This window comes from Pteropus medius, unplaced genomic scaffold (genome assembly GCF_902729225.1).
Source record: "Pteropus medius unplaced genomic scaffold, Ma_sr-lr_union100, whole genome shotgun sequence".
NCBI classification, from domain to species: Eukaryota; Metazoa; Chordata; class Mammalia; order Chiroptera; family Pteropodidae; genus Pteropus; species Pteropus medius.
Window position 1 is genome coordinate 11,351,643 of NW_024342473.1, and position 27,376 is coordinate 11,379,018.

Consider the following 27,376-nt stretch of genomic DNA (forward strand, 5'->3'; position numbering starts at 1 on the left):
CTACCTTCCTGGAAAGTCATGTGGCAATATGTAACAAGAGCCATAGAGCATTCTACCCCTAGGTCTTTCTCCTAGGGAAGTAATTCAACAAGTGCAAAAAGAAGTGTATACAAAAACCAAAAATAAAAACAAACAAATCTTTCCTCCTAGGCCTTTCACCTCCCTCCATCCCTCCCATCACCATTACCAACATAAACAAACAAACAAACAAACAAATAAGAAGAAAAAAGACAAGAAAAAGAACAAGAAAGCTGGAAATAATGTAAATTTCTGACTTAACTGAACGCTTTAGCATGTTAGAGTAAATCAATATGAGGGAATATTATACAGCCATTAATTGTGACAACTACATGTAAACATGGAGAATGTTTAAGATCTGATGTTTAAATTAGCATATACACTATTACTGTAGCAATAAAAAAATAAATGCAGCACATTTGGAAATTAATACACAAAAATTAAAACAACTATGTCTGGGAAAAGTGATTATGCACTTACTTGGTTAAATATTTCTTTAATCTTATTATATTACCTTTTTACTTTTCTAAAAGATTATGTGCTTACAGTGTAATGGACCTTTGGGATCACTTAATAAATACCTACTAAATTCCACACAAGGTGCCAAGCTCAGCTATCTATAGTGGCTCCTATGACCCAGTTACATGGCCATCCAAATGGATGGAGGTCTTCACAATGAAGACAGATTTCTAAGGCACTGGTTGGTTGTTGGTTCTCTTTTGTAATAGTGTATTTTGTTTGCTCATTTAGTTCCACACGGAAGCAAAACAACTATTGTGGTTTATTCTATTTTTTGTAGGCTTGGATGCCTTGAATTAGTGTGTGTGTATATATATTTATATTTATATATTTTCATGTGTATATATATTTGTGTGTGTGTGTGTGTGTGTGTGTGTATCCCTCCTGGGCTATCCCCAAATTAATTTAAAATGTCTAATGAAGTACACCAAGGTACAAGTAAAGGTAAAACTGTTCTTGCAAAGGGCTAAAATAGCAATATAGTATAGTAGCTTACAGCCATTTTAATTTCCTTTTTCTTCTTTTTCTTGTAATTTGTTAAAGAACTCTACATCCTACACTCTCCATCCAGGGAAACAGAGGCCCACAGAAGGGCTGTACAGAGAAACCCCAAAGTGAACTGGCTTAGCTCTTCACACGGACAAACTATCCTGCAAAGCAGCATCACTGGTAGCATCACTACCACTAAGCCAATCTCCCGGGATTGAGGGAGGGAAAATTTACCCTTTAAAAAAAGGAAGAAAATGCCATAGAAGGACCAAGTACCACAGCAAATGCCTACCTGGATCTCCCTACACTGTCTTAGGTGAGTGTGTCCAGGAAGGTTTTTCCACTACAACCATTCCTTTCTTGGCTTAAGCCTTCATTCCTAATTAATGAAAAGAAATACCTTCAACTGGGGATGGAGAGTCTGGAGTGTGCCCACGTGTGTGGATTCATTAAACCTTAACAAGCATTGAGTACTTAAATGAGTGAGTTTACTGGAACCTCTTGGGGGAATCAGGTTTTGTTACCTGGTAGGATGGAGAGAATAAGATTGGTACTAAGCCAACATGGAAAAAAAAAAGAGAGAGATTCGTGCTCTGTTTTCATTGTGGTCATCATCTAACATTCCGCTTTTCCTAAAATCATCTACATGTCTATACTGATTTTTTACATGTGACTATAGCTTTTCAGCATTTGTTGACTCCATGACTTTGTTTCAAGTCTCAGCTGCCACCAGTCAAATGACTCTGGTTCTAAATTAGATAGGTAGAAAAAAAGATGATCTTTATATTAGATCTTTGCATCTATACTGAATCATGCCTACATCTAAAACCAATATCTGCATAAGATGCAAGAGAATCTCAAAACAGTTCCAATACCCATAAACAGCCCTGTTTTTAATCTGTTGCCTACAACATATCAATGAGAAAAATCATGGTATCGTGTCATAAACTGCTATGCAAATGATGCTATTTGTAAGTATTAACATAATTTAGTGCTTACAGTCATAATCTCATTTCTAATAATTCTCCCAGAATGGAGTCTTTCTCTGGACTCTTAGCCTGCAGGATAGTCTTTCATCAAGAAGCTGAAATTTTTAATAACCTGCCAGCATATGTTTTGTATGTACTAGGCTAGGCTTGATGACACAACATCTTCATTATCAAAAGAAACAGGTCTACAAACTGTAATAGGACATTAAAACATGCCTGTGCTTATAAAGTAATGCTTTGATGTCTAAATGTGCACCATTACGGTGGTCTTCTGGAACAAAAGATAATTCTAATCCTAAATTCTCAATAGCTACACTCAGAAGAGATTGCAGTTCACTTCTGCTCTGAATAGGATTTCACTTTGAAGGCAAAAGAAAGTCAATAGTTTCCTACAAAAAAAAAAAAAAGCTCTTCAGAACCATTTTATTTTTAATTTTTAGTTTTGACTTCTAACTGCACCATGGCTAAGCACAGGTCTCAGGGCATAAAAAGATTTTTGAATAATTATTTTTCTCTTGTTAAGTTTTAAAAAATGATTTAGATAGATAATTAATTATTTAAGAGTTTCACATTTAATAACATTAATAATAATGCCAAACGTATTTGGTGACAATTTAAAATGGTATAGTTTAAAATGATTGAAATTAAATAATGTATAGTCAGACTTCTAAGTGCAATTCAGCCAAGGTCAATATTTTAAATATTTTTTAAACTTAGAGTCAAATGTTTCAAATTTATCACAGTTTAGTGTCACTCCCGAATTCTTTAAAAATTATTAGTTTTAAATATTGAGACCAGCAAATACTTTGCACACTAACGTTTCTATTTTTTAAATAAAAAAAGGCATACTTTCATCATTGAATCTCAACAGTTTTGTTTTAAAAAGAAAATTCTATTCAATATGGCATAACATACAGTTCAAAGAGAACACAAGAAAAACCTCTATGGGCCTTAAAATTAAATACATTTTCCTTGTTTTATTATTTTTTTTCTAGAAGAGTAATTCACTTTGGTGTCCTTTAAATAATATGTAAAAAGCTGGCCGTGACAGGTACTGCATTTAGTCCATTTACTGATGGAAGGGAGAAGGAAAGCCCAGAATAGATCATGGGGAGAACAGTAACATTTGTCAAAGGGAACTCTCTCCTCTGACTGTTCTCTAGATTTATTCATCGTTTCACTTGCACAAGAATAATGCAGTTCTCTCTTGTATGCCCCTCCCTATCACTTGTGTCTTGATTCATATATTTCTGCAGTGGGATGCTCGAAGGAGATGCAAATCACTGCACAGCCCACTGCTATGCACATCGGTAGGGAAGGAATCAGTGAAGGGAGTTTGTGTCTGAATTTTTCTCATCAGTTATGCTGTCACCAGTAGGTCAGCCAAGACAGAGATTTGGGATTAAGAGAAGCCAGGAGAGTCTAGGCCTCTGGATGCAAAGTGAGGCAGCTTTTAGAATGGTGGGTTTAATTTATATATTAAGCCATACAAAATCACTTTAATGATTAAGCAAGTTTGGAACAGACTAAGAAGTTGTATAAATCGTCTTTCCACCAACATACATGGAAAATTCTACACACATCCATTTATATGCTAAGACTTCTTACCTATTATTTAGCTTTGGCCAGGAGTTTTTCTGGCTAGGATGTATTATTTTCTCAACAACTTACAGGGCCGAGTGGTTACATAAATTTCCTTGAATTGTCTTCAAAAACATATGACTGCTAACAGAATGCTATTATACATTAGCTTCCAGGAGACAACCATTCACTAATAGAATTTCTCTTCCATAATAAAATACAGCTAGCATAATAATGTCAGTTGTTAGAAGCACATGATCAAGACCCACTTAGAGCAAATGATGAGATTTGTAATGTTACCTGAATATGGTAAAAAAATTACTTCCTAATTATCATAATCAATTTGAAGAAGTAAATGCAGACTGTTAGGGCGCAATGAAGGGACATTTAAAATAACCTAATCAACTCCACTGCCCAAGAAAGGCAAAATAATTTCACTAAGGTCTCACTGATGGTAGGTGACACAGCTGAGCCTAGAAGAAAGCGCTTTCATCTACTAGCCGAGCCTCTTGCTTCATCTCCTAGCAGTTCACAGACACTGTGGATTTATATCACCATTGAACACTCACCTGCGCCCATTTCTTGTTCCAGTCTCTGTGGCCATATTTCCTACTCTCCTGTAGGACCCACTTGCGGCACTTTAGGTGGGAAAGAATGTCACAAAACGCAGTCCCGTTTCCTCCAAACTCATAGTCCATTTTGAAGAGCCAGCGTTGGATTTCTAGGTGATCGGTGACCAGCTGACTCAGCTGCTCTATCATCTGTGAAGATGAAGACATAGTGACATTTAATATAGCTGGTTTCATGGATTCCTTTTTATTGTATTAACTTAGTTATTATACTTCTAACATGTCTTTATTTCAAATGGTCTGATCTTCAGTTATCTTCTAGTTATTAAGGTAGATTGGAAGAAGTTTTAAGTGATGTATATATGATGTGCAGAAACCACTAACCAATGGGACCAGACACATGTTTGAAAGTATAGTCTTACTCATGAGAAACTCTGAAATTATCATTTTACCTGCTTTTGAAGGCAAAATAAAGAATCCTTTAATATCTGTAATTGAATCTAGGTATTGTTTTCTTTCTTTTTCAGAGAATTACATGTTTACTTATTGATTCTTTGAAATTTTTTTTTATAGTTTCAAGACTATAAAGAGTTGTAGTCTTGAACACTAACTATCTGGTGCTTTGTTGAGCTTTTGAATGTTATAAACTATAAAACATTTAATTTTTCCCTCATTAACGTAGATGAAATACATTTGTTTGGCTGGTTGATTGACCAGGTATATCATATTATAGGTATTAAATGAACAATTCAGACAAAGGAGATAAAACATTCATGGAAGCATCTTTCCTGGAGTACACACCTATCCTACATTTTATGTGAAACAGTATTCCCTCAAGAACTGGGATGAATCACATGAAAGTTTAAAGGATTAAAGTTCAAGCTCTAATATCATGATGATGATAATGATAATATCTAACATTACTGGACTCAGTAGGAGCCAGGCCATTGACTAAGTTCTTCACATGAGCTTTCTCATTTAATACTCACAAAAACCTATGAGGTAGGCACCATTATTCATTTCACTTTACACATAAACAACTGAGACTCCTAATTTGAATAACATGCTCACTATCACACAAGTTATTGAGTGGAAGAACAAAGACTCCATCCATGTTGCTCTGACTCCAACACCTAAGCTCATTCTCTTCCCACTGTGCTGCCTGTTTTAAGCTGCAGAGAGGTGGAAAAGGATGAGGTGGCGAAAAGTCAGAAGAGGAGCAAGAGAAGCAAGTTTCCTTACAATCAATAAGCCATTTGGGATAAGTTTGAATCAGGTAAAAGTCTATAGCAAGATTACTTAATTATAAGTAATACTGTTCTAGTAGAGCCTTGGAGAAAAATAACTCATTAGATCCCAAAATGATTTTTTTTATCTGGTCTTCTCATCAGACTTTCCAGTCCATACTTCCCAGAGAGAAACAAAGCAATACTGAGCATTCTTTCTCCTGATCCTGTCCACTGCTGTTCCTAGCTATGGTCTTCTGTACTTAAGGAGGTCTCTGCAATATTCTTATTCTTTTCTTTTGATGACTTTTTGCTATCAAATGGATTTTTTTTTTTTTAGGCAAGGCAACCCTTGGTTGACCTCACAGATTGCAAGGACCTTGTCAGCTTACAATCCCTTTTTTATTTTTTTATTTTTTTATGCCTACAGCACCCACTCTTCCTAGGTGGTCTCCCATCCAAGTATTAACCAGGCCCGACCCTGCTTAGCTTCTGAGATCAGATGGGATTGGGCTCGTTCAGGGAGGCATGGCCGTAGTCAAATGGATTTTTAATTTTTGTCAGCTAAAGTGTATGAAAGGACTTAAGATTATAGGTTCTGCTAAAGTTTGGAGTTAGAAGATTACAATTATTTTGATTAAAGGCACAATTCATTCACTTGCGTTCTTGTCTTTTCAGCAAATCTTCCTGGGGATGTTATGCCACACAGCAGTGTGGAAGTGATATCAAAATGGGCATTCTTGGGATCTCTGGAAGCCCCATGTGACCATGGTGTATTCAATTAGGGTGAAAATAGAATTGTCTTAGCTCCCTAATTATCAAGTAGTGTCTGTGGATAATTTGAGTATTTAAATGACAAGTACTCTGGTCTACACACCATATGGCTATGAGCATAGCCTACAAGGGTTTTTTAATGTGCCTTCAAAGTTATATCTCTTCTTTCTCTCGTGTTGTGTTGAGAAGATAGGTTCTATATTTAATCATATTTTCCTGTATTATGATCATACTTTGCAGAAGTAGAAATGGTCTTTGGCATGTAAATACCCAACAAAATTCTTTTGCTAATGTAAGGAAAAGTATTCTGGCATAGCATTTTTTATTGTATATTTGGATATATTGTATATTCAGAGATTCAACTACTAACAGAATATTATCTGTCTTCCAAATCCTATTATTTGTTGCTTCTGAGAATCCTATAAATGGGTGTCTGTTGATGGATCTCCTACAGTAACTAAAAGAATCAATAGTATTGTAAAGACTGCACCATGTGAAAGAATTATGTGCTATCTTTAAGTGAAAATTGAACAGTGCTTTAAAATAGCATTGCCATTTTTGATTATTTAACCAAAGCTGTCAATATTTCATATGGAGCACATGCCAGAAAGAGAACTTACATGGTTACTTTATAGATCAAAACAGAAAATGTTCACTGTGCTCATATGAGATTTAAATAAATAAATACATACATACATAAACTTAATCATAGACCAAATAAATGATTTTATGCTATTTCCAAACATTTATCATTTTCTGTTTGAGTCCATCTATTCAAAAGATGTAATATAGTTTTATATTGCCATTTATTTAACCCTGATATAGAGTAGAAATAGAAAAACGACTTCTAAAATCCAACTAATAGTCAGGAATATTTATTAACCTAAATTAAAATAATCACAGCTTTCTTTCACCAGCTTTAAGTTTATGGTGTACATCGATAAAAAATCAGTGCTATTGATTCACTACCATCTGCAAATTCAAAACGCTGACACACTCAAATAGATTAGGTAGGATAGTCACTATTTGGAAAAATCTCAGTGGACTACTTCAATTCTTGATGACTTCAGACGTATGTTTTCTGAACGAGTAGAATAGAACTCAGTTATAGACTGGTTTATTGTGACACAATTTGCATTTGCCATAGGTGAAAAGACATCCCTCAAATCCGACGTGTCTACAAGGAAGTTTTAAACCCTCCTCTGAATACCAGCATTAGAGGGAGGTTTTCTTGTTTTAAAGGTGCCGGAATCTTTAACCACTATCAACATAAAAAGTTCTAAAATACTTCATGACAAAGATTGTCTGAGTTCTCATCAGTGAAGATGATGAAAGCAAGGCTCGATATCAATATTCCATATAGATTTTAAAGTTTTGAAGATTGTTTAATGTAATGTACGCATGTGAAATTCTCTCATTTTAAAATGCCTTTCACTTGTATTGTTTATCAGCCAAGTATTCTCCTGGGAGGCAGAGAGAGAGTCAAGCAATCCACTATGTTATCTTCAAATTCCTGTGGAGGCTAATGACAATGGAAGGGACATACCAGTTCAGGGGAGCCTCTCTCTTCCACTGCTACTAAAACTTCCTGTGTCTTTTCAGACTCTGCCACCTTTAAGAGCAACTTCCTTTATGAACCCATATATTTCCCAAGGACACTCTAGCAAGACTGAAACATTTTAGCAATATAATAAACAAATAGTATCTTCAAATTAGTCTCTGAAAAGTATGATTTATTGAAAAGCTTGATTTGGGGGCTCAGCATCTATGACATACAGAGCATCATGATCAGGCAATCGAGAGGAGATTTCTATATATCGTCTCTCACCAAGTGCCTCATTGTACACGGTTCTTTAGTTTCCCAAGAAGTGCGTGCCTGGGAGCAGTTAGACTGGCTCAGAGTATTGATCAAGAGATGTATTGAAAGAGAGGTTAGAAAATGTTAACACCCATTTGTCTTTTTGTTTTCTTTATTGTGGAAAAGATGGCAGTTAAATGGGCGAACACCTGCCAGAGTTAACTCAAAGATCATTTCTACTGGCTAATATCATAGTTCTCCAAATAGTTCGGGCCTAACTATCTGCTAGAAGAATGCATAACTGTAGACCTAGCCAAAGACAAAACTCAGAAGCAGATAGTTTTACTCCTGGAGCCGTCTCACCTTCCCTTTCTAAGGTTGTCCCCCTCCTCCCTTAATGACCCCTTCCTGAGGAACAAAAGGATTTTTGTACAGAGCAAAGGATGTCTGCAGCTCTCTGCTATAGGCCCTCTGTAACCTGACTCGGCAGAGAGGCTCACTCCTTGGAGCTTTCTCAATCTGCTTCTTTTAGCCCAAACTGACTCTCACATTTCTCAGGCTCCTGCTCGATGACGGGCTAACTATTATGACAATGAACTAGACTCTGTTGAGGCAATAAATATTGATAGTAGATGGGTACATTAACAGGGTTTTCAATGTCTTAATCCAAATGAGTAATATTTTGGGAATTCCAACAATTTCTGCAAGGACGATACTTTGAAACATGAAGGCCTAAAGTATATCCCATCAAATCAACTCAAGTATTCCACATGGTCTTCATTGGGTAGGGCTGGCTCCAGAAGACCTGAAGTTCCTGCAAGGTAAAGAGGATGTGATATATTTGAACAAAGCCTCTCTTGTCCACCTCACATACCTGCTGTTGACTATAGATGTCATATATTCCCGGAGGGATTGGCACATTGGCGCTGTCAAAGATCTGCTTACTTCCAGACTTGGTGCTATAAAGATGAGCTAGGCCAGGCTCCGGGCCCAGGATGGGTATGTCTAACATATCCGCCACAGCCAAATCATCTCTGTGGAGGAGCCCGCTGACAATATAGGCCTCTTTTCCTTGGATGAGATTTTTTATTCTTTTGATTGCCTTGGGACTGTACATGAGATGAGTGGCCAGGCACATATGATGTTTCTGTAGGGAGAGCATATTATTCTTGTTAAAAAGGTGTTCTTTTTCTAGTCCATACACCTAATTTATAATGTTGCACACAATAAATGCATTATTAATAGCAGGCTGGGTTATGACCTATCCTGTTGTTTAGCAGTTTAAATTGATAAAAGCTGTTGGGGTGAGGCTCTATAATCGCTCACATCTTTAGTGTGTTGGAAATAGGCTCACTGGGAATAGAACTAATTACTACACATCTGTATTTATTTGATCCACGTGGAATTATCCTTCTGTCAGAAGGAAAAGAGGCTGGCGGCCTTTGGATAATAGTGATTCATCTCTGCAACACTTCTGGCATGGTTTAACACTAAAGCGTCTGGAAAATCAATACCAAAAAAAAATGAAGAGAAACGTCCCATAGTATTCTCCACTATATAGGACTCCTAATCTGGCAACTCTTAAGTGATTTGGTAGAAAATAGACACTTGGCTTGATACTCTCTTTCCAAAGTTCTGCCACGAAGTCCATTTCAGAGACAATGCACTGTTATAATGATTATTAGAGTTCTTAGCCAATGACTCTGGAGGATTCATGAATGAAAAGTATTTGAAAAATTCAGCAAGACTCGACCTCACTTTCCAATGGAAAACTCTTTTTATTTTATTTTTGATCATTTAGACCCAGCTCAGCAATACATGTGACTAACTCGTTCAATTAAATAAATAATTCTGGCATGCTTTACAGGGGCTGAGAACAGAGCCAGATGGTCAGCACACACCAAAATGAATTACAGCCATGTTTCTGTGTTCAAGGAGTGGGGACATGAATGAATACCATTAATGCAAAACTAATACAAAGCAGAGAAAGACCATAAAGAGCTTTGGAGGGCCTTGGAGGCACGGAGGAGGGAAGCAGAGGCTACATGCTGGGGAGAGATGAAAGGAAAATTACTCATCCTCCTTGAGCCTCAGTTTCCTCACCTATAAAATGAGTATAATAATAGTATAATCTCATAGGGATGCTGCGAGGATTAAGTGAGAGAACACATGTAACGATATCACAGTTCCTTGAACATAATAAGTACTTAATGAATGTTAGCTAGTTTTATCACTATGCAAGAGGTTGAGGTTGAAATAAACTTTGAAGGATGGGTAAGATTTTATCAGGTGAAGGTGGGCATAGGAAAGACATTAGTCAAGGACGGAATACGAGAACCCAGGATTGTGTTCACTTCCTGGGCTAGGGCTTAGGAGTCAAACAGTATTCGACATGTGTACTGGCTTTGAATCCAGCTCTATCATTCATAAGCTACTTGAACTGGGGCAAGTGACTTAGACTTCCTGAGCCTAAGTTTTTCCATCAGTTAAATAGGAATAAAAATACTCGTTTACTGGGTTGCTCTAAGGATAAAGAAAGATCATGCATGTAAAAAGCCATTATAATGCATGGCATTGAGTTGCTATTCAGTAAATGGTAATACTTATGATTACAGAGAAGACTCTTTTTAAAGTCATTAAAATGTCATGCAAATAATATAATACAAGGTGCCAGAGTCTTAAAGAATTCAAGGGATTTTGTAGACTATCACCTACTTCCCCAGTTCTAGTCAAAATTATCTACTCAACACAGCCTTAAAATGTGGAGAAATATCAAGCAGCAGTTTCTCAGAATATCAGCAGAATATCAGTGTGCGAAATGTTGGTAAGTACAATAACTGCTGAGTATGGGAGAAAGAGACCGAGGAGAGAGAGCCCTGGGATTTCAGTCCTGCCTGAATTTGCAACTTGTAAGGTGATTTCAAAAACTTGACCTTTCTGAGCCTTGGTTCTCCATATTCAAATGAGGGGTTGTACTAGATGTCTCTAGGGTGCTTTCAGCTCTGAAATAACTTTCTCTTTAAAACCAGAGCTCTTCTGGACTTAGTGTTTAATGGATACAGAGTTTCTGCTTGAGATGTTGAAAAGTTTTGAAAATGGATAATATGATGGTTGCACAATAATGTAAATGCACTTAATGCCACTGAACTGTGAAGTTAAAATGGTTAAAATGGTAAGTTTTACACTGCCCCTCCCCCCCCCCAAAAATCCACAAAAACAAAATAGCTCCTCTGAGAAGACAATTTATTGATTTACCCTATCGGGCCCTTCCTCCAGAGTAAGTGTTCTATTCTAAGCTCCTTAGATCTATGTAATATGCCTTTTCTACCACAACTGAGATCCATTTTCACACCTACTTCTGAGAAAGTATTCTAAGAAACCCAATGTTCCATTAGACAATGGCTGATAACAGCACCTTGTGAGTTTGTGTTTCCCATTTGGTTGATCACTATCTCCCTTTCTCACTTATTTCATTCCTTTCCTTTCCCCACAAATTATTCTAATGATGAAATGTAAAAAAGTTAAACGTCTGAGAGAACTAGTGACTTGAGTCACAATGTACATGGAGGGCTTTTCGGGATACCTAGAAGAGTGTTTCAAGGTAGCAATTCTCTCAAGTTCACAAGGTCCAAGAATTCTGACACATATTCTATCGTCTGATCCAAACAGCACTGTACCAATTAACAGTCCCTCTTTTAGAGATAAGGAAACTGAAGCTCAAGTGATTTGCCCAAAGCCACACAGCTAGTAAACAGCAGGGGCAGAATTTCAACCCAGGTGTTAGCACAGTTGTCACGCCACAGCTGCCACGATTTCTCCCATTTTACAAACTGAGTAGTGAGTATCTGGTGAGTTTATGAGGTGTGATGAGGTGAAGGCAGATGCAGCTATGGAACCTAATGTTAAAGTTCTGAGCACATCTCCAGCCAAAATGGATGTCTGTCTCCTCTAGGTTTGCTTATCTTTATCGGCAAGTACTGTACCTGACTCTGTATTGCAATCATCTGTGGGCATGCCTTATTCTTCAGGCAAGATGGTACCCTAGTATTGTATTCAATATATGTTTAACAAAGATTCGAATGTGAGTGGCAGAGGACACATTACTCACTGAGGGTCTTGAATGATGATTTAAGAAACATCTGTATCATCAGATCCATCTGACAAACGTCTAAAATGTTCCTAATTCCATAGCATTATTACTACATTTAATCTATTACCACTGTGGCTTTTTTTTTTTTTTAACCTGAGACAAAAGATAGTTGTTTAGGATGTCTTCATAAACATTAAAATTGTTCAAAATAGACACGACTTTATAACAGCACTTTGTACCCATTACAAATTCAAACATTGTGTAGTAACTTGGAGAGATGTACAAACAGATTTTTGGCATGCTTTAAAAAAATCTTCTCGAAGCTATTCATTTGAATGAAAATCACCACTGATACAATCTCTCCAACCCATTAAAAAGAAATAAAGCAATAACTAAACATGCGTGAGAAGTGATTTGAAAGTGAGAGTTTAATTTTTGTATTCTAAAAAGTCGATTGCCTATGAGTGACTACTCAGATAATTTAAACTTAAAGTATGAGAAGTATTAAGCACTTAACATATTCCCTACTTGATTCCATTCACCAAGATGCAAACCTAAATTATGAGTGTAACTCAGTGCATCCGTGAGTGTCAATTGCCTCTCTCCTGCTTGGAAGTTGGCAAGGGTACATTTCTCAGGACTTTGAAATAATTTAACCCATCACCTCATTTTACAGATGAAGAACAAAGAACAGAGAGTTAAAGGGCTTGCCCAAGACCACAAGGTCAGCCAGGAGCAAAGCAGTCATTCCAATTCATGACTGTGTTCTGAGGTCAGACAGATTTTGATTCATATTCTGGCTCCACTAGTAACTTTGGACTAGATAATGAGTCGTGGTTTCTTCACCTATAGAAGGAGATTGATCATTTCTGTCTTATCCATTGTTCTGAGGATCAAACGAGAAAATATATGATAACCATTTGATACACATTAGTTCACTCACTTTCCTTTTCCCAAACTGGTGCCTCTTCTCGTTTCCCCTTTCTCTTCAGCGTGTATGAGCATTTCAGATGTGCAGAAACTCCTTACTAGCAGCTATCAGGCATTACCTCTGGAGAAAATTAGGAAACTAACTACACACTAATGACAGTTTTTTCTTCCTTGCTTCCTCATGTCCACGGTAACTGCCATTGAGGCCAGGGGATAGCTAGGAAGCACCAAAGCAATCTTTTCATTGGTGGAGGATATTGAGAGGTTCCTAAGAATATAAGTGGCAATGATTTATCCCCTGTCTTCTCTCTTGATTGTCCCACCCTGGCTTTTGCCGTCCTCCTCTATAGCCAAGTGGTGCCAAGGTATCCAGTTATGAAAAAAACTTGATCCTGGTGGAAGAGAGTAAAACCTAATGGCAAGTCACTGAATATACCAGCAAAATAGAATTGTTATAGCAACTCTCCCCAGCCCTGACATGCCTTTTTTTTTGGGGGGGGGCGGAGGAGGGGCGTTAAATAATCGTGCATCTAAAGAGTTAATGGGTAATAACTCAGCACATAGATACTTCCTACGTAAAGCAGGCAATCAGTTTCTCTAGCAATACAGAGTTGACTTTGGTGCATCCTGCTTGTGAATGGAGAGAGCTATCTTAATTAGCAAGTTCAGACCCTTGATTATACCAAAAAAAAGTCTTCTCAAAATTACATAGTCCATTAGGTATTAAAATGTTGGTTGTTTAACATAGAAAGTTTCAATTTTTGTTAAAATATAGAGAAATTCATTTCAAGCCATCCCGCTACCTTATTCTGGAATGATGCCCTTGTGGTTCCATGAATTTCAACGGCTCTTGTCTAGGGATGGAATTTCACTCACAGTTCTTTCCATTTGTTAAAAATCAGTACAAGTTAAAAAAAAAAAAACAATCTGAACCTTGTTTATTATGAACCACGTGATATGGTAAATGAGACGAAATTTCCCTGAAGGAATGAATACCAGTATGAAAATCAGAGAAAAAGGACCCTGGTCTAGATTCTGTCCCTAAGTAGCTTTGTGACCATGGGAGGCCTGGCATTTCTCTGCCTTGGTGTCCAAGCAAAATGAAGAAAAAGAAACCGTAGATGTTATAAATTTACCTACTTGATGGTATCACCCAATAACCTCAATTAGGCTTCAGCTACAGAGATACTGGGCAGGGGTAGCTCAACTAAGTCTGAGAGTTAAACTGGGATATTTATATCCCACAGTCCAACTAGTAGTCTAATCAGTAAAGTTGTTAAACTTGCAATAATATTTCACTGATGTGTACCAGAGCGTTGCAAGTTATAAAATTTCCAATTTAATTTTACTGCATCCCTGAAGCCGTAGTAATTAGAAGACAGACTCACAGTGAAGATGTTTATAGCTTCGGGGGTGATAATTTTGAACCTGTCCTGCAGGTCACTTCTGTCCTCAAGATTCCCCGATTTGACAGCTGCCTGTAGACTCAGGATTTTATGATAATACAGCAGTAACTCGTCATTCATTTGATGGGAGCAGATGTAGATGACGCTCACGTTGGCATCTAAAAACAACAGGCGTGGTGTTAATCACTGGTATAAAGGTAAGTGACATTACGAACTCTGGCATCAGATTGATGTCGCACAGTTTAAAATAAAGAGCACATCCAAAAGCAACACTGAAGTTAATTTAGATCGGTTTTGTACACATTCTTAGCAGTTTAACTGGCTTTTTTGCACTTTAGCATTTCTCTAAAGAAAAGATAAATAACACCACCACCAAAAAAATAGACACGATGATTTCTTCAAGAGGGCAGTTAGGTACTATGGAAGTGTACTTTCAAATACTACTTAGGGAGTCAGTCCCAGAACTCCCATTGACATCAATGGGAATTGCATACTACTTTAAAAATTTATCCCATTAACTTCAGTAAATTATGAAACAGAGCTATTAACTTTAAAAAGCTGATGAAATGGCAATTTCTTATTCTGCCTGGACTTGGCAGGGCCAATTCAGGGAACATCCTGTTCAAATAAATGGTCTGATTATGACCACAGCATTGGTTATTTCAGGAAACTAACATTTTCCCTGCTCTGTTCCCAAAGAGGAGGAGATTAATTATATAGGACATCTAGTGATTCTTAGTTTAAAGGAAACACTGTCGTTTACAGCTATGCCAACCTGAACGTGCCTGATCTCATCTGATCTCGGAAGCTAAGCAGGGTCGGGCCTGGTTAGTACTTGGATGGGAGACCACTTAGAAATAACAGGTGCTGTAGGCATTTAAAATAAATAAATAAGTAAGTAAATAAATAAAATAAAGGAAACATCATCTTAACTGTTCTCCTTCTTAAGATGTGCTTCTTATTATGTACCTAGAAAGAAATCCTAATGAAATATCCCATCCAAATAGAATAGTGAAATGAGATTACCCACTCCAGGCTGCGGAATATTTTAGGGCATATGAACAGGAAATCCGCAGCCAATGCAGTCATTCATTTATTTATTCATTCATTCATTAATATAACTGACTGATCAGTAGGGGCAAAGCTTGCTTATACATGGAGGGAAATACAGAAATCAATGGAGATGCAGCCTGTGAAGAGCAGCCATTTACATGCACGAATAGCCATGAGGCATGGTGAAGAGTAGCAGGCACGGTGAAGCACCCAGACCAGGTGCTTAAGGAAGTTCAGGGGAAGGAGCCCTGTAAATGTTTCCTTGGTCAAGTAGGGCCGAGGGGAGATTTAAAATTTCTCTGTTCAGTTTGGCAAAGTATACAGAGCATAGACTGATTAAATTCTAGCTTGGCTGCCTAGGAACACTGGGCATATTATTTAATCTTTGTAAGCATTGGTTTCTTCATCTGTAAAATGGGGAGAAAATCACCTGGGGCACAAAGTTTTGGAGAGTATTAAATGAGAGTATATGTATATGGCATTTCGTGCCATATCTGGCACATAGCAAACAGTACAAATGCACAAATCTGCTGCACAGCTTCCTCTGCCTAGGCCAGCCAACAGTGACTCCCCACCCTGCCCTCCACATCTGTGCTCCTTTTAATCAGCGCCTCAAGATTTAACGTGATGAAGTCATGTCCTCTGTTGTTCCATCTTTTTGATCTTGTCTCTCCAAACTCCTAAAAGGTGAGGTGGATACTTTTATATTCCCCCAAGCTCTCGTACAATGTGGAGTATGCAGGAGACGCTCACTAAATACTTGTGGGTCGACTAAAGGGATCTGGGGGAATTAAGAGATTTAGGAAGTGGAAAGTCTTATACAATTAATGCGCTCCATGGCACACAGGAGAAATCTCTCTTTCTGGAGACAAGCATCTTATGGCTGGAAGGAATGAACTGGCCTTGTGCTGGGCCCAGAGTAGGTGCTCCATAGGTATAAATATGAAAGCGGCTCCTATTTAGTTTTGGAACCAAATTGCCACATAAACCTCAAAATAAATGAATTGAGGAGACAGTAGTTAAATAACTTATATCCCATTGCTGAATAATCAGATTAGTTATCCCAAATCTTGTATTTCAGGAAGAGACTAATGTCTTGCCAAACTAGTGGTTTTAAAAATCAAGCTAGTATTTTTTTAAGTATATATTTTTTAAAAGGACATAAAAACAAATAAAAATAAGTTAGAGACTCCATAACAGAAAACTAAATTTTTCTTGGAAAGATATTTCTAGGTTACAAATAATAAAAAATCATGTCACTAATTTCACTTTTTTTGTTCATTTATGGCAAAGTAATACATAACACTAATACTAACAGTTAGTATTAGTGTGGCTTGATTGTGAATCTATAAATGTTCAAAATTAATTGACAGGTAATTTTGTAAAGGAATTAATATGAAAATGAAGATTGCTTTGATTGTTAGTCAATAGTCAATATCAGTCACTCTCTAACTTAACTCATCTAGGAATTGAAAATACTAGCCATTGGGTCTCCACCTGACACTCGGACTTCACAGCCAATATGTGAATGACAAGTCTTTCCAAAGTGATCAGATTATCTTTGTTTCCCCTGAATAAACAAAAAAAGCAACACCCTTTACTAGGAATTAATGGAATAAAAAAAGATAATCATGTAAAGTACAGCACAAGGAACATAGTCAATAGTATTGTAATAACAGTGTATGGTGTCAGATGGGTACTAGATTTATCAGAGCGATCACTTCGTAAGGGATATAAATGTCTAAACACTGTGTTGTACACCTCAAACTGATATAATTGAAAAATAAATTTTAAAATAGATAATCACTTACTCTTTCACGAAATTATTACTAATTTTCCTAGTTCCTTGATATTTTTATTTCACAAGAAAGTACTTTTTCTATCTTCTAGTTACTATTTTTAAACTTTCATTACTATTTTTGAAGAGGTTTTAGGATTGCTTTGCCATTTTATAAAAATAGTGTACTAAGAAAAGGTGTTTGGTTCATAATCTCTCAGAAATGTTCATATTAGCAATATTTTCCATTGCAGGTAGACATAGACTGAAATATTGAATTATTTAAAATAGAAACCTAATACTTTAGAGTCTTTCCTAATGATGAGAATCTTCTGTAAAAATAGTCTTTTAGTTTGTACTAAATATAGTACTTGTATATATAGAAGGGTATATAAAAATCTAAGAAAAAATTAATTCAGGTAAATTAGAGCAAAGTCTGCCCTCTGCTGCACTTCAGTGGTTTCCAACCAGTCAGGTTTTTAGTTGAAATAGCTCAGCACTAACAAATCAATCTCCAGTCATTAAATTTTTTTCTGTAATGCTAAAAAACAGTATTAGTGCCTAGATAATAGATTAAAGCAATTACACTATTATTATTCTAGGACACTGTAAATTTCTAGTACTGATGTATTTTTTGTTGCCAAATGGCATTTATAAAATAATAATGATGCTGAAATATATATGAATTATGTAAAGTATGTCATTCCAGGAAGCTAGCTAAGTTGGTCATTGATAATTTAAAATTCTTCCCGTTTTGCTTAAATAAGGGCCAAAGCAATTATTTTTCAGCAAAACAAAGAAGTTCTTATTTGGTAACTAATAAAAACCTAGTTTTTATTTAACTCTGAATTTTCGGCCAGTATACCTCAAACTGATTCAATATTATTGCTTAGACTTTGCAACCTTTATTCTTTTGGCTTAACCTGAACCCTAACCATCTCATTCTTGTATCCAAAACCATCTCATTCTTGTATCTTTCCCTCCTGGCTCCAAGTGCTGTCTGATTTAGAACTGACCAAACTGGTATTGGAACTTGACTTTTACAAAGATGTATCTATCACGCCAGGTCTGTATTTCTAAGAATTTTCTCCACTAAACAACTACTGTTTTCTAATAACTAGATGATATATATTTAAATAAAAGCTTCTTTAAAAAAATGTATCTTTATTTCCTTCTTATTTGTATAATGAAGACAATGCTTTTATTTCTGAAACCACCTTCCACTCATTCCCAGAAAATATAATAGACAGTATTGAGACAAAAAATGTTAACTTCACTCACTACAAAATTCAGTAAATGAAGATTTGGGACTATAGAAGAGATATCCTTATCTAAACCTACAGCAAAGAGAATTTAGAAAACTACCCAAGTAAATTGGTTAAAATGTCATTTTTAAAATCAAGTTGACTTCACTATAAATCTGTTCTTTAAAATGAAACATTTAATTGCCCTGCTAGTAAATTAGAAATCCAAGATTTTTCCTTGTAGAGGGGGGAAAAATAAGCAAAAGTAAACATTTTATCAACATCCACTGATAAACATTCCAAAGAGTCATTTCTGTAAAAGTATTTACTGTACCTAAGATGTCACACAGCCGCCCTAGCTGCATGTTCTGCTGTGTGTTGAAGTCAGCAATATTTTCTCGCACAGGCTGGGAATATCCTACAAGGCAAACAAGGAGTCAAAACCCAGATAGAGCAAGTAAATATGGCAAAATGGCACATGAGGATTTCCAAGTGTCACAATTCACATTTCCAGGAAAGAATTTTCTCTGAAGCATCTTGCAGAAACAACCTAACTCCTAAGAATGAGGTCCTTGCTTCTCAGGGGACTGAGCATTATTCCAGAGGATATGATAAACAGTATATTTTTCAACACCAGCAAAGCTGCTGGGAATAAGGATTATAAAAACATGGGGAAATTTTCTGACATTTGATGTGAATGTTCAAAACAGCATGTAAGAAAATTATGCTCAGGTTTAAAAAAAACTATTTCGGCTTTTTAACTTACGTTTCCTATGGGGCATTTTGAAAATGTGTCCCAGGATCGTTCTAAACTGACACACAGATTTCAGAGAAACCCCTTGCCGTCAGGAATATGTATTTAAGCGATTCCAAATCCTAAAGAAATATGCTTCTGCTCACAGAGTCAAAAGAACTTCTAAGCTTTAAAGGGCAATAAAGGTTATCAAAGGTGGTGCAGTTCTGTATCAGTACTAACGAAAGTCCTGCCAGTTGTCTTCGTGTCCCTTGGAAACGTAGCAAAAGGAAAACGCATGTGGATTACTATTGTCCAAAAATCTCTAGAAAGAAACAACGGCAATGACACTTTCTGCTGATGTTTCAGGGGTTAAAAAAAAAACAAGTGAATGAAAATATGAACTTAAAAGGCGTGCATGCTCACAAGCAGAAATAATTGCTTATATGAGATTCAGCAACTGTAGGTACAACTTTTTTAAAAAAAAATAAATTGCTTTTCACATTTTGGAGAGATGCTTCAATGCCTCCTTGTGGTTAGTGAGCCCAAACACATGTTTCAAGTTAAAGTGCGATAGATAAAGTGATTTTAAATACTGCATCTTCAAGATGTGACACAGATCCTTTTCAGCATAAGGAAAACTATAGCAATTTAGGCAACAGGGCTTCAGATCAAATGAACTCTGATAATTGGCTCTTTGCTTTGATGTCAGTGTTTAAACACTAGACAACGTCTGGAAATTAAATGAGTTTACAAGTCATCTAAAAATCTCCCTTTTGCCTTATGCAGATGAACTTAACTAAAGAGGCAGAAGGATAAAAAATAATTTCTAAAACAATTTAGGGACCCATTCCACATATGCAAGTTAATAGAGAGAGCTACGGACAATGCTGTCTTGCTGTGTGGTTGCAATATTGTAACTCTTGGGATTTTGCATATGTATAATTCTATCTATAGTCAGATAAATGTTTAAAATGATGTATTGTAAATAACATATACCAGACTATACGAAGGCAGGAAAAATGCCTAAAGAATAAAGTATGACTAAGAAAAGTGCCTGAAAGCATCCCATGAACACATTCCCTTTGAAAAGTAAAGATAAAAGGCAGTGTGAGATGTCTCATTAAGATGATGTCCAATTTAAATAGAAAGGATGTCTGATCACTTTGTTGCCGCATTTGCAGCACAGGAGTGAATAAGTCTGTGCTTCAATCAAGTGCTTGAGGTTAATTTTCCAACAAATTACTTGGTACCTTGGTTACCACTGATCAAGGATGCATATAAAATGTCTATGCAGAATTATGATAGAAATGGTTACTCAGTTAACCCTAGAAATATGCCCATTTTAAAGAACTGTATGTTAACAATTTCAGTACATTGTTGTAGAGGATCATATGAATTAACAGGTATGAAAACGTTTTGTAAACTGTAAAGTGCTGTGTAAATTTAAGGTATTTTAATATTATGAAGTACATGCACTTCTAAAGTTCATAGCAACAACAACAACAACAAATTCTGTGTATGTTGCAACAAAGGCAACAGACCATTCTACGTGGGCAAGATACAATGCAATACACCTTGCCATCAGCAGAGTAAATGTTGGGAGTCAATTTTTTAAAGATCAGATTTATTCTTGTTTTGTATATCCACAAAGTACATGTGCTGATACCTACGTGAAAAGATCTCATCAATGCTGAGAGCATATAGTAAATACAATAGTGACTCAGCCAGGAAACTATCAGCAAGGATGTTGCGGCTTTGGGGAGTTCAGCAGACATTCCCAGTGGCAATGAAACATCACATTTTGGAATATAATCTACAAAGACAGGACACTTCGAAGGTCAGATAGAAACACTGGAGGAGTTTTGAGAGACCACCTACTTCTACCTGTCACGTTATAGATAGGAAAACTCAGAGTAAGGGCCTTATCTCTTGTCCAAGATCACATAAATCTAAAAATTATTATACAGTTCAGATACTACAGATTTAGTTCTTGTGACAAGTGTGGTTACATAAAATAAGAGAGAAGATAAGACTCTACAAGTGTGAGCAGAGAACTCCAAAAGGGACAAAGAGCCTTTGCCTCTTTTTTCACTTTTATTTTCAATTGTGATAGACAGAGAAATGGTTCCTCAAAGATGTCCACATCCCCATCCTTGGAACCTGTAAATATGTTAGGTTACATGGTAAAGGGAAAATAAATTTGCAAATGGAATTAAGTTTGCTAATCAGCTGACCCTAAAATAAGATTATCCTGGATTATTTGGCTGGGCCCAATATAATGACAAGCATCCTTAAAAGTGGAAGAGGGAGGCAAAAGAATAAGAGAGTTAGAGAGGACATGACTGTAGAAGAAATGCACAGAGATGCACCGTTGCTGCCTTTGAAGATGGAGGAAGAGGGTACAAAGGCTTTCCTTGCTCATTCCTTTAATGGGTGGCTTCTATAAGCTGGAAAGGGAAAGGAAACAGATTCTCCCCTAGAGCCTCCAGAAAGGAACACAGCCTGCTAAGTTTTTAGCCCCTTTTGGACTTTTGAACTACAGAACTGTAAGGTAATAAACTTGTGCTATTTTCGCCATTAAGCTTGTAGTAACTTGTTACAGGGTGATAGAAAACTAATATGATTGTCTTTCTTCCCTTACCCCTGGTAAGTGCTACTCCCCTCAGACACTCTGCTTCTCTTTCACCTCTAATTGAAAGATGAGGGCAGGTCAAGATCCCTAATAAGAGCTCATAATAAGCATTAGGTAAGTGTTGTTGTTGTTATTATTATTATTTCTTTTTTAACTTCAGCTGAGCCAGAGGGAAATTTTCAAAAGGAACCTCGTTAAAATATAGGGAAATTATTATTATTATAAACATAAATTCTATTTGAGCTATCAAAGTACAGTTCTTCTAGCTTATGCAGCTGATAGGCCCTAATCACCAGCAAGTGTATCTGGACACCCTTTTCTAAGAAGGTTCTCAGCCTCCGCTCGCTGTCATTCCTTTGCACCCTTTCTCCACTATACTTTTCTCATTTTGTCATTACACGCTTCTCCCCTTCTGTGTTTATCTGTATATGTCTCTTTCTCCCCTGCACTACTCTGGCTCTTGTAACCGGACTGTAAGTTCCATTAAAGCAGAGATAGCATGATAGCCCTAGTCCAATGAGTGAATAAAATGTGTCTTAAGATCCTGCTCAAACAATGTGTCTTTAAATTCCTAGCCCTTTCTGCTATGTGCTCTCATCATCCCATCCCCTTCTTTCAACTCTTACAAAATTGAGTTCTCTGATCTGGAGAACTTCTGGGTGATTCATAGACTTGTCAGTGGGATTTGTAGCTTTTTCTAGGTCCTCATCTACATAGAATAAAACGGCACTGGTGTAAAAGGGGCACTCTCTCTATCACCATAGAGAGGAACACAGCCTCTTTCCTTATGGCCATCTTCATCACCTGCAAAATGTTCCTAGTTTGATAGAGTAGTCCATCTTTTTTAAAAATTTTATTTCCTCTGCTTTACATCAAAGAAAGGTACCAGAGAGCTGCCGCTCTGAAGCTATATACTTTTGGTGCTCTACTGACCCACGGATGCCCATCAGTGGTTACTGGCTATCATTTCTCCATCTTCATTTCTACCTTCATCTCTTTTCCTATTCTCATCTCCACTCCCACACAAACTTCTATCAGATGATGCTAACTGACTCTTTGCACCCAGTAAACTAGCTCTGCTAAGACTGGCTTTTCCTTCAGATAAACTCGCGAACATGAGCAAGTGACAAAATAAACCTTCTTAGGACTGGTGCATGCTTCTGTGACAGGCCCCTGCCCTTGTAGTAGAATCACATATTCTTGAACCCCTGCTCATTATCCTGTGGTTGACTCCTAGTTTCTTTTGTCTCCAAGTTCTATTCTTTACAATGGTACCTCAGGCAGACAAGGGGTTAAAAACTGACTTCCAGTTACTAAGTAGTTCTCATTTATCTGATCACCCTGGCCTGAGACGGTAGTCAAGCATGTCTCAGTTCAATGGCCTGGAGCAGTAATCCTCAACCTTTTCCTCATCTTGAAACACATGATGGGAGATGTTCAAATGTATCACATGCTCCTAGGGGCACACACAGCATAGCAGTAATAGTAACTCTCCCTTTATCTGCCACTCAGGAAAGCATACTGGTTGCAAGCTGAGCAAGAGTGACATTATTATAGAGATGATCTTGAATTGCTCCAATTCATTAAAAAATTGACCGTTAGCCAACTTTGGTACTCTAATAGCAAGTATTTAGGAGAACACTGTGCATCAGCATATTGCACTTATCTAGAGAAATGTGATCTAGACATTGTGGTTATACCCAGGTTTTAATTACCTGTGTAAGTGTGAAAGCATAAGATACTGAGACAGGAAATAAGATATAGCAAGAGAGAGGCCTATTAGGGTTATTTATGTAGTAAATCTAGTGCCAGTTTGATGAAAATAAAACTGAGCTGTGTTTTCAGGGTTGCAGCAGAGTGGGGGTAGGGGGAAATCTTGTTAGGAAATTTTGTGATGAGGATGTAGAAGACACAGGATTTGCTGAGTTTCGAAAACATTCTCAAGCCACACTGGCCAAATGGATTCTGGGTGGTTTTGAAGACCTTTCTGTCAAGAGGATGAGGACTTGTTCAAACTTTTTGTCAGTGTCTAGTACAGCACTGAATGCAACTAAAGGCAGTGATTCTAAGTGTGGTCTGGGGACCCTAAGGGCTCCTGTGACCCTTTCAGGAGGTCTGCAAGGTCAAAATACTTACAAAATAATACTAAGATGATATTTGCCTTTTTCAAATATCATCATTTTCTCAAAAATATAAAAACTTCATTGGTATGATTTTAGATTCCATATTGCCATTAACATTTAAGAGTTACCTTTGTTGAGTTTTGATATAAAATCAAAGAATATTCATAATTATTTTAAAAGGCTGTAAAAAACATAAAATATTATTTCCTTTTCTAAATACTTTTCTGTGTAGGGCTAAGCATTCTTCATATGCTTCAACCAAAACAACATGCTGCAAAAAATTGAATATGGAAATAGATATGAGAATCCAACTACATTCTATAAAGAGATCTGTGAACATGTCAGCCACTCTTCTCATTAAATTTTTTTGCTTTGGAAAATAAAGCATTTTTTAAAATAAAAGTATGTTATTTAGATTAATATTGGTAATGGATTTATTGTTATTACTTTAAGATAAGTATTTTTGAAGTTTCTCAGTTTTAGTTTCTAATAAGGTAAATATCAGTAGATAAAACTCACTTAAATCAATGCTCTTTGGGGTCCTTAATAGTCATTACAAGTATAAGTTTGAGAACCGCTGAACAAACATCTTAATATTTTTTATGAGAATGAAGGAGATGACAAAGATTATAGTTTTATCTTTGTATTTGCAAGACTCTTTTTAGAGCACATCCTAAAGTTAATCCATTTCATGAAAAGCCTATGAGCTGGTGTCACTTGATACCCAGTTCAATGCTGCCGTTTCTGTATTTCATGGTACAACATCAGATAGCTTAAGACCAACTGGCTAATTTAATATTACAGGGTGATGGAGCCAACTCTTATCTAACCAGTGAATGATTGTTGATTTGGATAACTTGGATAAATATAACATGGACGAGTACAAATATATTTTAATTTTAATTTGGACTATAAATAAATGTGAAAGTTAAAGTGTACTTTGTTCCTGATTCCAAAAGATCTGGATATTTCTGGGAAATGCTGTCTGGGAGATCTTGGCAGTACATCTGTCTCAAGGATTTAGTGTGGAACGCCATAGCTAAACAATGGATTCCATACTACCTGCCAAAATACATGTCGAAGACTGCAAAGATTTGATTGAAAGTCCTGATTTCCCAGCCCCGAGGTGGAGGGAACAGAGTCTATCTTGTCTTTGAGTTGTTGACTAAAAAATGAGAATGTAGAAAGATGCCAATGTGCTTGAAGGCACTCTAGAAATGTGATTTCAGATATAACACTCTTGACTGTGGTCTTCTGCCCTGCCCCTGTTCGCAAATGGAGGTGAGCACAAGTTCTTATCTTCTGGCAGAAGGGAAGGAAATTAGGAAGCAATCGTCTTATGAACATTTGGGGTTTTCTCAATGAGGTATGGACAGTTGTACACAAAAGTAACTTTTCTATCTTTTAGGCATTCATGACAGTACAGAACAGCAGAAAATGTTTCTCATGATTCTCACAATAGCAGGATCCATAATTTTATAAAATGAAATACCGTGGAGACCACTAATTGTGTTAGCTTATTCGGTAATTTGCTGAAATAATAGAGCGGGGGGACAGGAAATAAGCTGAACTATATACATTGCTTTTAGCTGTTAAGTCACTTGGCAATGAAATAAAAGAGTACATAGCGAAAAGAGAAAATCTCACCTCAATATATCCCCTATTTTTATTTCAAAGGAGGAAGAGAAGTGAGAGAAGAAACTCAACACTGGGTTTTAATTGCCTGGCAGCTGCCTCGTATACCTGCTTGTGCCATCAGAGCCCCACACTTGGCATATCTCATTTAATGTCAATATATTTTAAATTGCCACTGAGTTTAAGTGTAGCACTAATTGATGCACTGTAATAAAGAAGCACAGGGGTTAAATTAAAAGTGGAGGAGATAACTTGGCCAAAGAAACTGGAAGCAGAATTAGTTTGTAGGTTTTGTTTGGATCTCTGAGTTTTCTAGAGGAATTAGGATTCTTTATTGCAGTTATTTCTTATTTGACTGATAGATTTTGCTTAAAATAGACTCTAGTATTCTATACCTGCTATGAACTATAATGATTATTTTGTTATAATTATAATTAATAAAAATGATAAAAAATGCAATATCCAATTAAGAGATGAGCTTATATAATCTGTAAAAGATAGCTTTCTTTTTATTATCTTGTAAAATCACAGGGCCAATTCATTTCTTTGGACAATTAATCAACAGCATCGCACCTCTCCTGTTGGTTAAAAATAGCTAAAACTCTTTGTTACGTCTAGGGACATTACCCAAAATATATAACAGTCGATTGTGTTTCATCACTCCTCCTTTCAAAAAGGTTACTCCGCAATGTGTTAATTGTGATCATATTACCAAGAGGTAGATTTTAAAATACATGATAAATATTGGTGGCCAAAAACTTTACTGAAAGGCCTTCTTTTCTGTGACCATGGGTTTGGAGAAGGCAATTATTCTTGTGTTTGCAAAACTGCATAAACAAATAATCAAATGCTTATAATGGCACTATATTATGCAATAAATATTATGCAATAAAAGCTACTAAGCTTTTCTTTTGGGGGTTCAATTAAGTTAATGCGGCCCCAATTGGCTAACAGCATGGTATAATAATTTCCAAGGCTAATGCTACACCAGATTTGATTGCAAATTTCCTATGGAAAGAGAAAAAGAGGACAAGGCTGCGACTTGTATTAAATGCCTACATTCTGAACCTTACACTCCTACCAACAGATTTTGATTAGTGAATCTCTCTCAACTCAGGAAACAGAATTACCATATTGAGTAGATTTGGGGGGCATATGTTGGGAGAAAAAATTTGCTTCACTTTCATCTACTTCTATTTTTGTGAATTGTGTGGGGTAAGTCCCTGGTGCAGGACAAAGTAGCCAAGTTATGACCAGCTGAAATCTTCTTCAAGTGTTCCCAGGGAAAGTGGTACACGAGAAAGAGGTACACCGTAATTTTTGTTATTTTTTTATGGTTTGAAAATTATGTCTATGGGATAGGTACAAGATGGCAGTTTAATGCTACTTAAACTTAATTTAGCATCCACAGTCATTTTATAAAACCTAAAGCATAGTTTGTGGAAACAAATACTATTTGATCAAAGACCAGTATTACTCTCTTGTGAAAATGTGTAATTGGGCTTTTTAAATGCTCAGTTGAGAAAAATATCCGAGCTTGTTCTTATCTCTCAGAAAATCCATAATTAGCGTTTTTTTATTTAAAATGGGTTATTATGTTGTTAACAAACAAAAAATTACTGCAATAGGGAAGACTTTCAGATTTATTATATATTTATTTAAACTGAGTTATGTGTAATCCAGAAGAAAACTAGTTTTAATATCAGCTTTAAAATAATGCTTTCCAATTCTAGTTTCTGACCAGGTCATTTTTCTACTTAATTTGTATTCACCAAGCCCTTTTGGAA

General features: G+C 36.5%; 1 protein-coding gene and 2 pseudogenes across 3 annotated transcripts in view; 1 reads left to right on the plus strand and 2 right to left on the minus strand.

The window, feature by feature from the left end:
• The window catches only part of IQCH (IQ motif containing H), a 172,258-nt gene that overhangs the window by 60,426 nt on the left and 84,456 nt on the right, over window positions 1–27,376 (minus strand). The window contains exons 11-14 of one of the 3 annotated variants that reach the window (XM_039865223.1): window positions 18,798–18,881; window positions 14,372–14,547; window positions 8,838–9,110; window positions 4,166–4,357 (exon numbers count right to left, since the gene is read on the minus strand). In XM_039865223.1, coding sequence (XP_039721157.1) covers window positions 4,166–4,357; window positions 8,838–9,110; window positions 14,372–14,547; window positions 18,798–18,881 — 725 coding nt within the window. The remainder of the gene's footprint in view (window positions 1–4,165; window positions 4,358–8,837; window positions 9,111–14,371; window positions 14,548–18,797; window positions 18,882–27,376) is intronic. The other 2 variants (XM_039865224.1, XM_039865225.1) reach the window with 2 other exon arrangements.
• On the minus strand, window positions 5,813–5,931 carry LOC120604663 (uncharacterized; annotated as a pseudogene).
• LOC120604790 (uncharacterized) lies at window positions 15,147–15,265 on the plus strand (annotated as a pseudogene).